General features: G+C 39.6%; 1 protein-coding gene across 4 annotated transcripts in view; it reads right to left on the bottom strand.

Moving 5' to 3' along the window:
* Positions 1–18,628, bottom strand: part of efr3a (EFR3 homolog A) — a 51,576-nt gene that overhangs the window by 26,178 nt on the left and 6,770 nt on the right. For 3 of the 4 annotated variants that reach the window (XM_082173516.1, XM_082173518.1, XM_082173517.1), the window contains 6 exons: positions 12,464–12,540; positions 10,671–10,798; positions 8,631–8,781; positions 7,425–7,546; positions 4,608–4,757; positions 2,868–2,972 (listed from right to left, as the gene is read on the bottom strand). In XM_082173516.1, the coding sequence (XP_082029642.1) occupies positions 2,868–2,972; positions 4,608–4,757; positions 7,425–7,546; positions 8,631–8,781; positions 10,671–10,798; positions 12,464–12,540 (733 nt within the window). Of the gene's footprint in view, positions 1–2,867; positions 2,973–4,607; positions 4,758–7,424; positions 7,547–8,630; positions 8,782–10,670; positions 10,799–12,463; positions 12,541–13,636; positions 14,433–18,628 lie in introns of those variants that run through there. The other variant, XM_082173519.1, reaches the window with a different exon arrangement.

The following is an 18,628-nucleotide window of genomic DNA, read 5'->3' as shown; positions in this document are numbered from 1 at the left end:
CCTGCGGGGCGGCGACCGGATGAGCGGGAGCGCGGTCTCGCGCTTCTGGCCTGGCGGCGCTGTGAAGTGGAGGCAGTGGACGGTGGCTGTGGCTGTGAGCTCTGAGCAGACGGTTTCGCACGGCCTGCTGCAGAGCTGGAGCGCTTCGGGAGGAAGTGCTTCATGGCCTGAGACGCTTTCTGTACCTCTGCGAATCTCTCCGCGAAATCTTTGACGGAGGATCCAAAGAGGCCTGTGGCGGAAAGCGGGGCGTCGAGGAACGCGGTGCGTTCAGACTCGGCCATTTCCGAGAGCGTCAGCCAGAGATGTCTCTCAGACACGGTGAGAGAAGCCATAGTCCGTCCAATGGCTTGCGCTGCGGACTTAGTAGCACGAAGAGCGAGGTCCGTGGCACTCCTTAAGTCCGGCACACAGATCGCGTCAGGTCCTTCCTCATCCAGCTTACGGAGGAGATCGGCCTGGAAGATCTGGAGCGTTGCCATGGTGTGCAACGCTGACGCAGCTTGCCCGGCGGCGGAGAAAGCGCGGTGGAGCAAGCTCGACGTCGTGCGGCAAGCTTTAGAGGGCAGGGCCGGCTTAGCGCGCCGTCCAGCGGAGGGCGGGCATAAGTGGGCCGCTATCGCCTCTTCAACCGGCGGCAGCGAGAGGTATCCTCTGTTCTTGGCATCGTCAACGGCGGAGAATGCCAAAGAAACAGCAGGACGCACTCTAGCAGAATAGGGGGCGCTCCAGGACTTGGCGACTTCTTCGTGTAACTCAGGAAGAAAAGGCGCCGGTCTGGACACAGGCGAAGCGCGCTCCCCAGGCAGGAAAAATCCATCCAGCCGGTTGTGAGCGGGCTGCTCAGGCGAAGACCACTCGAGGCCGAGGCTCGCCGCGGCCTGTGCGAGTACTCGCATGAGTTCCGTCTCAATAGAAGCTCTCTTGCCTGACGAAGTGCGGGCAGGGGGTGCGGGGTCCTCAGAGCCCGCCCAATCCTCACTGCCTGACGCCAGGATAGAGCAGGAATCATCCTCTCCCAGCAGGGCTTCCTCATCCGCGATATCAACGGAAGCGGCGGCAGACGGCGGCCGCTGTCCGTCAGGAAGCGAAACAGAAGAAGCCGGGGAAGCAAGCGGGCGAACCGGCGAGCTTTGGCGGCTGAGGGAGGGTTCCGGGGCCCGCTGGGCACGGCGCTTTTTACGGCGCGACGCCGCGGCGGGCGGGGGAGCAGTCTCGGTGAAGACGGCTAGGCGAGTCCTCAGAGTCGCCATTGCCATCAGCTCGCAGTGAGGGCATCCGCCGTCAGCGAGCGCGAGAGCTGCATGTTCCTCACCCAGGCAGGAAACGCAGATCACGTGGCGGTCCCCGTCGCTGAGTGTGGCTCTGCACGAGCCGCAGGAAGGCATCTTTAAAAAGACGCTAGCTCTTTTAGAAATGTGTGTCGCGGCGGCGACACACACACACAGAAATACAGTGCAAATAAAAGAGAAGGATATAAGCGCCGGAAAGCGCAGCAGGAAGGCAGGAAGGCGGCGCGGCCAGCGACTTCAGTGACTCGTCCCGCTGAAGGTGCTCTCTCTCGACGGCGCGGCTTCCAATCCAGCTCCAGCGATGCGTGTGCTTCGCTTGAAGGATGAAAAATCAGATAATAGCTGCCTGCGAGCGATATTTATAGGCCTAGACCACGCCCATTTCGGCGGGACGTGACGCAGCGGGCGCGAAGTGCCCTGATTGGGTCTGGCGTCACGCCAGGCCTCGCTCGATAGGCTGCTGCAGTTGCCGCAGAGCAGCCAATAGGCGCGCGAGCTGTCTCGCCTATGTCTGCATTGCTGCTGCAACGCGTTTTGCATTATTACAAAATTAAGGATAATTTTTGGCTTCAATATCTCGCGGAAAAGGATTTTCCCCTAGCGTAAGATATCTTACGCAGTACGAGAGACCTCTCGTAAGAGAACCAGAATTATTTTTCATTAGGCTGAAAACCAAAACAAAAAATAAAGTTTATTACATTTATTTAATATGCAACACTCAAAGAGTTGTTTATAAACATGTAAATTGCACATAAGGCAGTTTTTATATCAGCTTTTTAATGACGTAATTATGTTTCTACTCCAATTTGTTATTGAAATATAGACATTTGGCTGTAATAAAAACTTATTCAGGTTTCAACGTTTTCATGACAGATGTATTCAAATATACATTAAATCATGACAACAGTAAGTAAAACTATACTGAATATGTAATATTGTTCATATATATATATATATATATATATATATATATATATATATATTAAAGGTTTGTTAGCTAATTAACAAGATATGAACACTGATGGCTTTCATGAGGTAAATATATTTGTATGTGACACAAGCTGTTTTATTGAAGTCTTTCCGTGGTTGAAACACTGATTGAGTAATTACATGAGACATGACACATTTTAGTAAGTAATAATAAGTTAGTTCAGTAAGTAGAAATGAAATAATCAGTTCACATGTCAAATTTTTGGTGCAGTGCTAAAATCTAAACGAAATCAAAGTCTATTAAAGTGAATCCCATGATACATTGGATTCCCATAGCAATAAAAAAGAAAGTTATAAAAATTATCTTTCAACTGCACTAGCAACGTCAAAATAGCTCCTGGTCTAGATGTGTGCATTTTAAAAAATTAGGGCAAATTTTATAGTCATGGTATAGTAATGTGATGTTACCATAGCAACAAGCCCAGTAATAAAACAACAGCCTCAACTTAAAGTCAAGGCTTGAGTTCTTCATTTTACTGTAATGAGTGAATAGTGAGTGAACCACTGCTGCCAGAGAGACTATTCAAAAAATAGCACTGGATATTGGTACCAACAGCACAGTGTAGCCATTGCAATGGTACTTACACCAGTACAGGGCGCACTGCATTGTTCATGTTGCCGTAAGCAGCTCGACCCAGCAACTCTCGAAAGCAACTCTCCGCCAATGAAGCCGGATTTTCCTCTCCAGCCCTGAAAAAGAGACGCATACATATAAGAGCACATGTACTGAACTTGGTCATTTACAGCGTGTGGTTTTACGCTCTGCATTCTGATGTCAAATACACAAGTGTATTAAATGATGCATTAAAGACCTGTGAGGAAAAAAACCCAGCCACCCCTCTCACACACACACACACGCATTCTTTGTCCCTTCAGCTCACCGACAGCCCATGGAAAGCAATTAACAGAATCTGACGACCTTGAAAAGCTGAAATAACCACACAACTCTGCAGGCACACACACATCAGTTGTGTCTATGTGTTTTCTGGAGCCAATAATAGTCACATATTCAACCTAATCAGAGTGCCGTATATTAAAGCACTGCAACAGCAAACAGTGGCTAGTATACCGTTTACTTCACAGTATATACTGTTTATTTACTGCTATTTTTGTCAATAGTTTGTAAAATCGTATGCAATGTTTTAAACTGTGTTGTGCTGCAAAATTAAATTATTTTATTTTCCTGAAATACCTTTTCTTTAATTTTGCAGTGAAATATTACATTAATAAAAGGTATTATTATCATTATTATTATTTTACAGTCATATGCCACAAAATTTTAGGCCAAATTGTGCAGCCCTACAAACTAATGAAGTAGGTCTGGTTATTCTATGCACACAGAAATGATGCATACTACTGCAAAAGTATGAATAGTATAGCAGATTATGACTTTTCTGAACATACTCTTTACAACTGTATGCATCTAGAAAGTAATTTCAGTAAATAATGAACTGAATTAAACATTTCTAAGGCGGTTTTAATTTATTCTGAGAGATAAGCTTTCAGATGAGAAGAGAGTCCTCTGTGACATCAGCAGGTCAGGTGTCATTCCAGCCCAGCTTACACACGTCAATCAAACACAGCCCTGTTTTGTGTTTGCAACCTTTATCACCGATCGATACACTAGATCGGATTTCAGCTCCTGATTATAGGGTAGAGGGGAACGATTGATGTCTCCGTACGCATAAACACAAACAGGCAATTAAACTTAAATATTCTGTGCACAAAGGAGCCATTATCTGAGACAAACTCACATTTATTCTCAAACAAACACAAACACACACACACACACACATCTTTAAAGGAATCAGATATCCTTGATTGCCCTCTACATGTGGACATCCAAAGATCTCTTATCAAGAAAATCTCTCTTCCTCCCTGCCTCTCTGTGTTTGGTGGTGTTATTCAGTGTGTGGTACAGAGCAAAAAACATCAAGCACAAATTGAAAAGCAATTTGTTTATGAAAAATATTGAGTATTAAAAATTAAATGATTTCCACCGCTCAAGTGTGTGTGTGTGTGTGGGTGTGTGTGTGTGTGTGTGTGTTTCAGGTATACCAGAATCTTTGAATCTTTGTGATTTAACAGCTTTTAAATCACATTAAATTATGTTTTTTGAAAATGTAAAAATGCAGAAAGATTTCTGTGAGGTTTGTGCTTAGGGGTAGCGATAGGGGATAGCATATACAGATTTATATATCTTTAATATATAATTATATATAATGAATATACAGTTTGTAGAGTATAAAAATTATTATGTCTATGGAAAGTCGCCATAAAACATGGAAACCAAACGTGTGTGTGTGTGTGTGTGTGTGTGTCTACCTCTCGGAGTCGTCATTATCTTGCATGTTGAACAGCATGGAGGGGATGAGTTTATCCATGTGTTGAGGTTCCCAAATAATTGCCTGGAGTTCATCATTCACTGTCTTCCTGACGACACCCTGAAGACCCTTAATGCCTGCTACACGGATCCTACAGCAGGAACATGTTAAACACAGTAAATAACGCACTCATTAGATCACGACTGCCAAAGTCAACTTTTGAATCTGACTGCATTAGTTAACACAATCTCAAAAAGCAATTGGCATGTGGAAACAAATTATGCTAGACCTTTTCTCAATACTATCTTCAGAAGGGTGGTATCTTGTCTGAAGTTTAAAATAATTGGTTACCCGTAAGCCAATCACATAACGTTTGGTTATGGTGTGTGTTATGCACATGCTCAGCCGCATCTAACTTCCACTGTAAACACATGTATGATGCGAAAACAAAACCATCGAGCGAAATACCGGAGTGAACATGGCTGTGAACGACTTTTGCAGATTATGTGAAGTAAATCTACGCATCCACGGTACAATCAGCGTCTACGTCACGGCTCTCAGCCCACCCTCTGTTCGTTGATTGGCCGGCTGTTTTCAGGCCGGAGGAAAACGGAAAGCTATGACGCTGTCTCAGACTGAGTACAGAAGCGAAATGAAATTGAGCGGATGCACGAAGTCTGACGTAGTCAGGCTAGAAAATTGTTACATATCTATTGTTTTTCTTTTTTAAAATATTATAATAATATTAAAAATAGTATATATACACACATACATATATACTATATACACACCAGGGATGGAAATTAACTTTTTTGTCCACCGGCCACTGTGGCTGGTGGATTTCAAAATCTACCAGCCACTCAATGTTTTTACCAGCCACTTTCTTGTTTTTAACCGACAATGTGTAACTGCATGTGAAAATTAATACTACAAGATCTACAATACTTAAGCAGTTTATTTAATCTCAAGTCTCAATGAAATACTGACATTTTCTCTTTCTCTCTTATATATATTTCTCTTTTTTACCTGGATGTGGCATTTGAATGATTCGTGGTCTTTTATGGCTTCCAGTTTTAGGTTTTTAGTCCCAACAATGAAACTAGGGCTGGGCGATATGGACCAAAAGTCATATCCCGATTATTTAAGCTGAATATCGATATACGATATATCCCGATATTTTTTCCGCAAAGTGAGAGCAAATGTTCAGTCAAAGTCAAAGCCAAATATGACATGTCACAAGTAGTTTTATTGAAACCGGCTATTTCCACACACACAAGTACTGTCCCCCTTTACTTAACATAAATTGTAAGAATATGACTAATAGTAAAGACTAGTACTAATAAATAAACATTAGGCCTATGCTAAAGCTATTAAATAGCAGTTCCAAACTAGTTTTTGTTAATACAATGTTGGTATGAGCCACTAGAGTCATTTAAAAATATAAAAAATAACACAAAGAAAAATAAAGTGGCATTTTGGGGTTAATATGGAAACGACAGTTACCATGGTGAATACACAATATTAACAATAACTGTTAATGAACCATGGAAACTGCTCCTGGTGAATAGTATGAAAATCATCCCTGCATTACTTTTATTTTGTGTAATTTACAACGTAACGGCGTTGCATGCTCGTAGTTTATTTTGCACTTTATATACAGTGAGGCGATACACAGCGCGCGCCGCCACATTTGCGCGTGCATTTGAAGAGTGTTCGCTATGAGAACAGGATAACGGCTGACGTGACAGGACAAGAAAGTCCGTTTTTCTGAGGTGAAAGACTTTATTTCAGCGTACACTTATGTCCTCTAAAAGTGTCCGCCGTCTGTGTGAAACAGTATATTTTTATTTACCCGCCACGGTGGCCGGTAGGTGAAGCGAATTTACCCGCCACAACACAAAATCACCCGCATTTGGCTGGTGGCGGGTGCTAATTTCCATCCATGATACACACATACACACACAGGGTTTGAAATTAACTTTTCCACTTAAACCGGCCAATTTGGCTACAAAATTAAGTTACTGGCCATTCAGAACTTCTACTAGCCAAAAAACAAGAAAAGAAATTACCCAGATTAACATCAAATTAACTACGTCACAGCTTATATATATGTAAAATTTGGATTTCATACATTCATTTATTCAAACAAAATCCTGTCATTCAGCCATCTCCTTCCTCCTTCTTTCATCCTCACCACCAAAAATGTGTTTTAGGTGGAGAGATCAATACAGTACAAAGAACAACAAAAAATGTATGATGTTGGAAAATAAAGGCTTTTCTGTTAACCAAATGCTTTTTAATTTTCGTTATTTCTTCAATGCAAATGAACAAGCGCGCCATTATTTGTTGCGTAGTGACGGGCATGTTCAAGTAAGCCAGATATGTGCAGATTCTGCGCAATATGCTGTATTTATATCATGACTCACGAGTTGAGTATTTGCACTAAATCTGTGCAGATTTGGCTTACACAAACTTCCCCAGCAAAGCGAGTAATAAGTAACTCGCCAAATTGGCTAGTGATTTGACGGCGTTATCAGTTTGTGGTTGGTAATATTGCTAGATGTTTATTTTTGGCAAAGCTGAATTTTCATTCTTTAGAAATCATTCTTCTTAATAAATGCTGATTTGCTGCTCAAAGAAACAATCCTTATTATTTTCAATGTTTAAAGGATTCTTTGACGACAGTTCAGCATATTATGTATATTATATTTTATTATTATAGAGTCAAATTATAGTTTTTTCTTTTCTTTTCTTTAAATTATTTCATTTATTGACAGCCCAACATAAAACAACCATAGACAGACGCTAATGCACACACCTGCTGCGAGTTTCGGGGTCCTCATGTGTGGAATGACACATGGCACTGAACTGCGAGACGAAAAAGTCGTATCTACGATGGTAAGAGGGTGTATCCTCCTCGATGTTCGCGAACTTCACAAACTACAAGGAATCAAACACACACTCAGAATTTGTCAGAAACACACACAACCACGCCCAATCTTTTGCGGCCTCACACAATGACAGAATCAAAAACACCCCCAAACAAAGGTGTGATGGCGATATTCCCTTTCCATGATGTGCGGAGGAAGTTACTGCTATCAGCCAGACAAGTGTGACATCTCGTTAGATGAACTAACGTGTGTTCATGTGCATATGTGTGAATCACTGTCTGTTTGAAATAAACCGGGGGTCCATACTTGACATTTGTAGTGCTGGTTTCATAGACAAGGCTTACATTAAGCCAGGATTAGGCCTTAGTCCAATTAGGACATTTAAGTAGCTTTTATAAACGTGCCTTAGAAAAAACATTACTGGTGTGCATCTTGAGACAAAACAATGGCACTGACATTTTAAGATACGTCATTGCAAGTTGCTTTCAGGTAAAACTGCTCAAACATGCATTCTGGTCTGGGACTAGCTTAAGCCTTGTCTGTTAAACCGAGCAATAGCATTTTATTTCACAGAAGTTCACTAAAGCAGCAATAAATGAACATTTCCCACCCATTCCTTGACTCTCAGTATTAAACATGTATTAAACAACCTCTGTATTGACTGGCTTCTGTTTTCAAAATTTCCTATATAAAATGATGCAAGTCGTCATATGTTAATGCACTCTTACAGTCAATACCGTGAATTCTTTCTGAATGACCTGCTTTTGCGAGGACATTAAATAATATCTCATGTTACTGAGAAATGTAGTTTCAGGCTTCAATAGATGATGCAATGTTCAAAACACACAAACAATCCAATGCAGTAGAATCTTTGCAATGAAATGCTTCAGATCCTCTGTGAGCAGATATGAGAAACCCAGATGAGGAATAATTCAGCAGAAAATTGAATGAGCAGAGAGAGCGAGAGGAAAAGCAAGAGACTGAAAGAGAGAGAAAAAAAGAAAAAAGCACCATAACAAATGGCAGAATAACAGTCAAAGCCATTTCTCATCTTCCACCTGAATCTCTCAAGTCTCCTGCTGAGATCTGGGACTGCATCACTCAGGCTCCTTCAGTCACACACACAAACTTACCGAGTTAGTGCCCAGCACTTGTAAATCTGGTTCTCTGGATTCCAGCAGTTTGGCTACCATGTGTAAGAAGCTCTCCACAAATGGCTTGATACTCTGGGAATGACAGGCCATCAACAACTGATCCAACGCCTCCATCGCTATCACAACGTACCTGTGCGTGCACACACACACACAGAAAGAGAGAGAGAGACAGAGAAGAAGAAACAGGGTCCAAAATGAACACTTTCCAAGCTCCAAATATAAGCAAAAATTAAAAGTGTAAGAATAAAAATAGTATAAATAATACAATTGTAAGAAATAAAATAAACAATAAAATTTTAAGAATGATAGTCTGAGCAATCTTTGGTGTGATATTCAAAGCATATACACTCTTAAAAATAAAGGTTTCAAAAGGGGGTTTTCACAGTCCCGCCAAAGTTCTTTTGGGTTCCCCAAAGAACCTTTCAATGAATAGTTCTTAATTAATATATATATACAATATATATATATATATATATATATATATATATTAGGGATGTCAATTTTCACAAATTCCCATGATCGATCGTCGTTTCAATTAACGATCAATTAATCGATTAATCGGTAGCCTTAATACTGCAATTTGCTACCACTGCAGTGGCATATAGTCAACAGCATGACAGGGTCTGAAAATGCAGCTCAAAACGCCATGTTCCTCACCAAATGAATGAGGTGGTTATGTAATATGACAGTCCCAATCATAGTTATTATTAGTAGTGCATTGCTGATTGAGCTGCGTGCTGAATGAATACCGGTAAAATGGAGCACTTTGCTAGCGTGTTATTTAACTCAAAGAAACGCATCCTATATGAGATTAATCAGATATATACAATATAAACATAATATTATAAATTATATCTGCACAAAATGGCGCAAATGCACAGTGAACTTGAACTAAGTTACGTGCGTGCCATTCAGAATGATGTGTTGTGGACGCGGTCTTCCTGGAGCAACGCAATGTAACACGGTAACTAAACCCAAATAATTCACAATCTTTTATTACAATATTGTTGTCTTTATAATGTTATATGACAATCCCAATCATAGTCATTATTAGTCGTGCATGGCCGTTTGAGCTGCGCGCGCTAAAGCTGATCACGCTTTACTACAGCGTTAATTCTAAACCAAATGCATCCTATATGAGATAAATCACAAAACACAATATTACAACTTACATTTGCACAAAACAAAAGGCTGCGAATGCACACGCAAACTTACAGTCATGATGAACTCTGGTGTGTTCGCTTTACATGTTTTGCAGTTGAGCCACACGCACGCCCATGAACCTGCTTAATCGACGATCGATAAGTTTTATCAATAATCGATCGTCGATTAATTGTTAACATCCCTAATATATATATATATATATATATTTCTTTTTTTTTGCTAAAGAACCTTTTCCCACTATTAACAACCTTTTATGCAGTCGAAAGTTTCCATGGATGTTAAAGGTTCTTAAAACCAATAGGCGGAACATTTTAATGGTTCCCATAACTGTTGGTGGAAGAAGTACCCACTTTCAGCTCGGTTTTGCGCTCTTGGACCCAGTCAGCAAAACTGAGCTGAATGGAAGGAAAGGCTCAAGACCATGCCAAAAACCTCCAGAAGCTAAAAAGAAGTTGCCTGGAATCCAACCAACAAACATGAATAATGTAAGCCAATATATGTCTATGGCCTATATCGTCACCTTCATTTTCGCTTGCGTCAGAAGCATGCCAAACATAAACGTTTTCATAGTTCCTATAACTATTGGTGGAAGTTGCCACTTTTTGGCATGTTCACACCAAAGGAACTGGGAATGATTTTAGTTGTAGGACTGCATTTTGGGTAGGGTTGGGTAACGAACTCGGTTCTTTTGAGGGCACTGACCGAATTACGTCGGTACTACCAAGCATTAAATCAACCTGTGCAAAATTTCGGTACCTGAGAATGCATCTGGCCGTGAGAGTAAGGTACGATGTATATATTACTGAACAAAAGCGGTGTGGGAAATAACTGTGTGTGTATTTGTGTGTGTCTTACCCATAGCGATGTCGTACCACATCTCTGCTAAGACGTTCAGCCAGGTATGCTCCGATGCGGTCCAGCTTCTCTGGTGCCGACACCGCATAAAACGTCAACTTCTCCATATCAGATTTCACCAGTCCATCCTGAGGAACAACACAAAGAACAATGAACATTTGTTAAAAAAAAAATTATTAACACACACACACACACACCTAAACCTTGACTGGAATATTACGAATAAAATCAAAGCCAAACCGCCACTTTTTGCACTCTTCAAAAACATTGCTAATTGTTGACACACTAAAATATATAGATTGAAAAGTATAAATATTTAAATGAAATGACCACGTAACCATGTTAGTTAGTTTGTGATGCTGTTTGTGAATGTACGTTTGAACTATGGTTTTGGGAAACATTGAATCGTTGAACTACTGTGTGTTGGTAACAATGGAACTTGCGACCATAGTTAGCTAACAATGCTTTTAGGAAACGCACCCTATATAGGTGGTGCCTAGCGATGTCTAAGTAAACTGACTGTGTAGAATATATGAAATGAATATTTTTTCGAAAAAGTGTTTACAGTCTAACAAAAGGCGTCAGAAATAGAAACTCACTTTACCCAAAATCCATTTCGAGAAATAAACTCCTGAAGCTCTCAAAGTGCTAATTAACTTAACACGATTTTAACATACGGTACATAACGTGACTGTGGGGAATCTGTCTGTGTGTGTGTGTGTCAGTGGAAACAGTCACACCCTCTCATGAGAAAATTATTCACACTTAGCTTCAGAGAAAACAATTGTGTGTGTGTGTGTACACGTGTGTGTGTGTGTGTGTGTGTGTGTGTGTGTGTGTGTGTGTGTGTGTGTGTGTGTCATTCTAATCAACAGAGCTGAATGTAAATGATGAATATAACAGCAAGGTTAAAAAGCTTCCCAGTGTGTATGTTGTTGTATATCAAACAGTTGAGAAGGTCAAAGGTCAAAATTAAAGCATTAATACATTTTCATAATAACAGTGCCATAACATTTGAATAACAATATGAATAACAAGCAACAGCTGCCAGTCAACTGCGCTTTAAATTTAGATTGATAGTCCAAGCAGCTTCTTTCTTATTATGCCGTGGCATTTACTTTACCGGGTCTCTGAGGACAGGAAGAGCCAATGAGAATATATTTTGATCACAGCACTTGAACCTGAATGCATCTGAAGCGCAGTGCATGAACTCTGATATAACTGTGTCTCCTTTAAGACCTCCTGTGGTGAAAATCAAGATTTTATATGTTGTATACAGTATGTCTATGTGGTGTTTTTAATATGCTTTAAAAGAGATAGTTCACCCAAAAATGAAAATAATCTCATGATTTAAATCACCCTCAAGCCATCCTAGGTGTATATGACTTTCTTCTTTCAGACGAACACAATCAGAGATATATAAAAAAATATCCTGGCTCTTCCAAGCTTTATAAAGGTAGTGAATGGGGGCAGAGATTTTGAAACCCCAAAAATCCATGGGGTTAAAAAAGGCCTACAAACCTTTTTGTAAGAAACATATATATGACACATTTGTATATTATTGCAAGCAATATGTTATAATTTTTATATTATAAATCTTACAAAAATCGTGTTTAAGAAAATGTAATAAATTCAAGAGTCTCAGAATCAGGATGTCTAACAAACTAAAAATAGCCTATGTGTACAGTAATGCACTTAAAATGGAGGCCTAGCAGACAAGCTGGCAACCTGGTATATTCAATTTATTCCAATATCCCAGAATTGAATTTCCATCTATTCCAGTGATATGTTACCTTGGGGTCCTCTGGGAATATATTGTCCACTAGTCGCTTGTAGCGTGGTCGCAAAGGACCACAACATCCACACACACCTGAAAAAAAAAATAATAATGAAAAAAAATAGTAAGTGTTACACATACAATAGAAACACATCTTGACTTTTTAAAATCAACTTGGTATGTTTTCTGTTCAAAGTGCAGAAACACAAATGATTCTAGTGAGTTTGTGCATGGAATGAAATAGATCCAAGGTGGCGTTCTTGCATCCATCTGCACTGTTTTCTAAATGTTTTTCTATTTTAATATGCGCTAGACTGATGTCTATGTTGTGCTGCATGATTGCATCTAGCAAATTTATGCGTCTCCTGCCATAGCACCACGTTTAAGATAGTTTGTTCAGGTAAAGAAGTTCAGCTTTTAAAATCGTGCCTTGTGACACTAGCTTTCAGTTCCATTCCGCTGCGCTGTGTCTGGCAGTTTCTGAACGTAAGAATGGCCCTAATGAGCTCGGACAGATATGCAACATAAGCAGTCCTACACCATACATTCAGACTTCACCCATTCGAGCCAATAATAACTTCGGAATCTACATACGCATGATATTAAAATGAGCTGTCAGGATGAAATGTGTATATGCACTGGTGAAAGGCACAATTGCAAACTGCAGTGTGTGTGTGTGTGTGTGTGATGCCACACAGTTTGAAGCACTAATGAATTATTAAAAAAAGTCAAAGAAGAAATCTGAGAGCAGCAGAGCAACTAGTACACACACACAAACACACTTCTCATATTCAACACACACAAGCTGCTCTGACAGTCCTTCACCAGCTAGAGCTGAAATTGCTCATTCATCCAGTTCAACATGGATAATAAATCTGGATTGCATGTGCATGCATGTGTATATGCCAACAGAACGTGTTTGTGTGAGCAAGTGTGTGTGTGTGCAGGGATTGTAAAGTGAGATGTGGAAAAGGAGCCGCCATTATCAGCTCAAACACCTGATCCAACTTCTGAAAGACGGAAAAAGCGAGAGATGCTGCGAGGGGGGGGAAAGGGAAAGCGAAAGAGAGCGGGCTTGCGAGCTCTACTGCAAAGTGACAAATGCATCAACATTCTTATTACCAAAGCGTGTGCAACACCCTTGTATTAATCATCAGGATCTCACACAAACAAACACACACATAGATACCAAGTCTGCTGAGGATAGATCTCCTCTCCCAGGTGTGTCTAAATCGGAATGTTCCGTCAGCTTCCGAGAGCGGCACCTGTCTGTACCTCCTCATCATGACCTCTGTCCTTTGATGACTCCTTTAGACCCCCCAAACCTGGTCCAAACAGTAACCTTTCTGGCTCCTGCCACAACCCTGGTCTGAGACTCACACACACACCTGAACGGAATACCTGCACGAGGACTCGCCCTCTACTGGGACTGACAGCAGAGCTAACCAATTAAGGATTACAGGAAGTTACGTCTACTGGTCTGTCTGTGAGGTGACATTTACTGTGCGCTTTAACAAACAGAACGCTTAATAAATAATCCAAAAAACAAAAAATAAGATGTCATGCATTTACAAGAAAACAAAAAAAGAATATTCAGCAGTGAATAATGAAAGGTGAGACTGGAGTTGATTGGAAAAAGTGGGGTGCATCTATGGGTACGTCTCATTTAGCTCCCTAGTTCCATAGTCAGGGCACTGATCAGGGAGTCGGCCATTTTAAGGGCTGTCTCAATCGCAAAATCTTACCAGTGGACTGAAATGTTCACTCCCTAAAAAGTCCCACAATGCACTGTGAAAACCAGTGAGCATCGGTGCTCACTATGTTCCCTTAACGGAAGTTCTGAAGTACGAAACATAAATCACTTGAGCCAACTCACTACATATGACTAGCAATGTTTTTTTATAAATACAAACCATTATTTAATTATATTTCAGCATAAACATACAACGCTGGACAGGAAATTAACAATCTAACTAACATTTAGAATTTATTTACGGCTGAAATGTTACGGCTCGCATTTATATGTAACAAGCAGAGTATTTATCACTTTAAATAACATTGAAAAAATAATGTCAGAAAGATATCAGTTCTGCTGTTGTTCATAAATACCAGTAGTGATGTTGTACAACGAAGATGTTGTTATGTCACAGGAAATAGAGTAATCAGTGTCCCAATGTGTGGTGAGCCGGGGTCCTTACAGTGCCGAGTTCATATATACTGGCTCATTACCTATAGGAAGCTAGAGAGCTGATTGAAGCACCCTATAACTTTTGGCCCTCTAGCGATTAAAAAACAAAACTGCATGCATTTTAAGGAAGAACATTGTTTTGGTTGTGCTTTGGCAAAGATATAAACAGTTTAGATGGAAAAGATCTCAAGCTGACTAGCTGAAGACGTTACTGTAGCTACACCTATTAAAGGGTTAGTTCACCCAACAATGAAAATCGTCATTAATTACTCACCCTCATGTCGTTCCAGACCTGTAAGAGCTTCGTTCATCTTCGGATTACGAATTAAGATATTTTTGATGAAATCCGAGAGCTGTCAGAACCATCCACAGACTGCAATGTAATTACCGTCAAGCCCCAGAAAGGCCGTAAAGACATCGTGAAAATAGTCCATGTAACTCCAGTGGTTCAACCTTAATGTTATAAAGCAATAACAATACTTTGTGCGCAAAAACAAACAAAAATAACGACTTAATTCAACAATCTACTCTCCTCCATGCCAGTCTGCTACATGATTCACGCAAGCACCATAACGCATGCATATAGTCATGTGATCGTGCTCAGCCAATAGTGAACCAGCGTTCTGCAGTAAAACACGGAAGAGCTGTACTTTGTGAATAGCCCAAGAGAGTAGCAGGGAAGAGGAGAGTTTGTTGAAAAAAGTCATTATTTTTGTTTTTTTGCACAAAAAAAGTATTCTCGTTACTCGATAAACTTAAGGTTGAGCCACTGTAGTCACTCTGACTATTTTAACAATGTCTTTACTAACTTTTCCGGGCTGGCAAATGCAATTACTTTGTAGCCTATGAAGGAGCTTTCAGATTTCATCAAAAATATCTTAATTTGTGTTCCGAAGATGAACGAAAGTCTTACTGGGTTGGAACAACATGAGGGTGAGTGATTACTGACAGAATTTAAATTTTTGGGTGAACTAACCCTTTAATAGACACGGTACAAAATAAATTGCAGCACAGTGCTACATATCCAAAAAGCCAAGCCAATGTTGATTCTCGTTTTATTACGAGCTGTTGCAACTAACCTATGATATATATGCAGTATTTAAATTATGACTATAACGTCCCTCATTGACAGCTATAAATTAATAAACACAACTCTGGAAAATTAAGTAATACCATTAACAACTTTACTTGATTTGTTTATAATACTCAACCCCTATCCAAATGAAATATCAAAAGACATTCACAATTTCTACAAAATCTCATGTCAGCTGGCTAGATTATAAGCCATGTTCAATACATCATAGATAGAGAACCATATATTTAAGTAGGAAAGGCATAAATGGCACATGAACATGATCAGCAGAACATAAGGGCCTAATAAGGGCAAGTGACAATTCTGGACAGCAATCCAAATGGGGGTCAATTTTGATTTCACATTTTTAAGTTTTAAACAAACCAAAAAAAAAGTTAGCAAGCCCAGGCTATAACTATCAAATACAAAGTAAGAGACAATATAAATAAATACTACTAATGCCAAGTTCATTCTGAAAACAAAATAATTTCGTTTTTGTTTTCTCCATCTACATTAGCAGAAAGAAACAAAGGTCCATTTCATAGCAGCCACTGCCACCAGGGGGCGCTCACCCAGTGCGTGCCACCCCAGTGCTGGGTGCAAATCCTGCTTCCAACCGGTGCCTGTTGAATCCCCATTACTGCCAAAACAAGATCGTCTGGGGAAATGAAGAGATTGATTCAGCGCCTGCAGAGAAAATCCTCTTAACCTTATGAGGACCTGAAATAGCTTAAGAGTTTGAAGAGCGAGAGCACAGCCCGAGAGAAAGCTGCCATAACAGAATTACCATCTATCTTAAAAGAGAGACCATGATGTATAATAATGAAGGCAGAACTTTAAGACCTTTGTGTGCACATGACATAAAATAAGCATTGCAGTTCTAAATATTTGCTTGAGTAAAGCTCACTTGAATTTGTTCTATCTTTGGAAGTCAATTTTCGAACGAGGAACCTTCATAAAAAAACATCACAGATTAGGCAGATGTGTTTGGTTTCAGACACAGCCAATGCAAAACCTCGTCTGTCTAAGATTACAATTGTCGTACTGTTCTTTTGAAACACACAGTGAATGTTCTACCTTAGAAGGTTCCACTTGAGATTTTAATGACCACGTGTGTGTGTGTGTGTGTGTGTGTGTGTGTGTGTGTGTGTGTGTGTGTGTGTGTTTGATTTAGTGTGTATTCCCGGCTTTCTGTTCTAATTTCAAGCTGAAGACTATGATGTAAAATCCCATAATCCTTTACCATCCGACAGAGTACAGGTAGTGTCTATACAAATACACTCTCCCAAACTCGCCGATACACACAGGTAGTGTCTATACAAATACACTCTCCCAAACTCGCCGATACACACACTGTACTAAATTTACCGGCATGGGTCGATGGAGTGGAGGGTAGATAACAAAATATGCACGAGCTAGTCAATACGGAGAGAAAAAAGGAAGAGAGGAGAGAGCGAGAGAAACGGAAAACCTCTTATTTCTTGCTCCAATCCGACTGGTTTCTCATTTGAGAGAAATTCAACCATTTTTTTCAGAGAAATTCAACGCTGTACATGCGTAGTCTGCACATTTGCAGTGCACTTATGAGATCATTAGCCCAGTTACTATTTCCCATAACACAATGCAACTGTCTCTAAACGTATAGCTTTTAAAAATATGAATGGCATCTGGGAACACTGCAGGCAGCGATAATTTAGTTTACTACAAACAAAATCATGCGTGCCATACTGTGTATTGGTTATGTACACAACATGAAGCGTGACATTTACTTAGGCAGTATGAAAATATGCTGTTTCAAACTAATTATCCCTTTTTTCTCTTTTTCCAATGTTTTTCATGGTTCTAATTAGTGTTCGACCAATGGTTTTTTTTGTTTTGTTTTTTTAATGGCTGAAGCTGATATTTAAAGATTAATGTTGAAAGGTAGGAGACAAATAACTTGCTTGTTAAAAAATGCTGATATATGAACGTTAAAAAATGCTGATATATGAACGTAAACAGTCTGCTGTATTGTTCATCTAAAAAATAAATCTGATCAAAAATAAAAAAAGACTGATGAGAAAAAGAGACAACACTAACATCCACCAACATAAATTAGAAGGCTTTTTAAACTACTCATTACCATCCTTACAGTAATTTATCACATTTTATTGTAGTAACATGTTGTAGTTCCTTTACAGTAGTTTCTAGGCAACTATTTATCATAGAAAGATGTAGATTGTTTTTTATTAAAAAAAAGATATACATTGGCCTATAAGCATAATAATGAGGAGCCATCAATGGTCTAACCTTTATTTATGCTTTAACAAATGCCACAATTACAAGAACTATGGGACATTTTTATAAAGGGCAAGTACAAAGTAGAATCAAGAGCTTTAAAGTCTGGACCTTCATATAGACCAAGGTATGTGTAAAATGTGTTCTGTTCTGATGATGAACGATATTAGGAAAAACCTGGCTTTCTGATATCCAAAAAGATTACATAAATCATTATTTTTATCATCATAAAAACCCGATGAAATGAAAACAGCATCTGTTAAGAGTAGGAAATAAGCATTTTCTATAGAAGAAAATGTGGAGATGTGAAAGTATACACGAGTCAAATTTGACTTCCCATGGCGGTTTGAAATAGAAAAACTGATAGAATACACAGTTATGATCATCTGGAGCCTTAGATGATCATACCCGTGTATTCTATGCAAACAAGGAATTACTGTGTGTTAATTATTAATTAGCTGCAGTAATCAACTTTGCATGTGCGAGTTATAAGCTACCACAAAAAAATAAAAATAACAAATAAAAATCTCAGGACTATGCTAAATGAAATGCTAGTAATAGAAGAGGATGAGTAGAAAAATATTGACAGAATTTTCATTTTTGGAAGAACTATCCCTGTAATTGAATCTAAATACTGTAGATGG

Source organism: Leuciscus leuciscus (assembly GCF_965113295.1).
Source record: "Leuciscus leuciscus genome assembly, chromosome: 6".
NCBI classification, from domain to species: Eukaryota; Metazoa; Chordata; class Actinopteri; order Cypriniformes; family Leuciscidae; genus Leuciscus; species Leuciscus leuciscus.
This window is presented reverse-complemented; position numbering and strand designations above follow the sequence as displayed.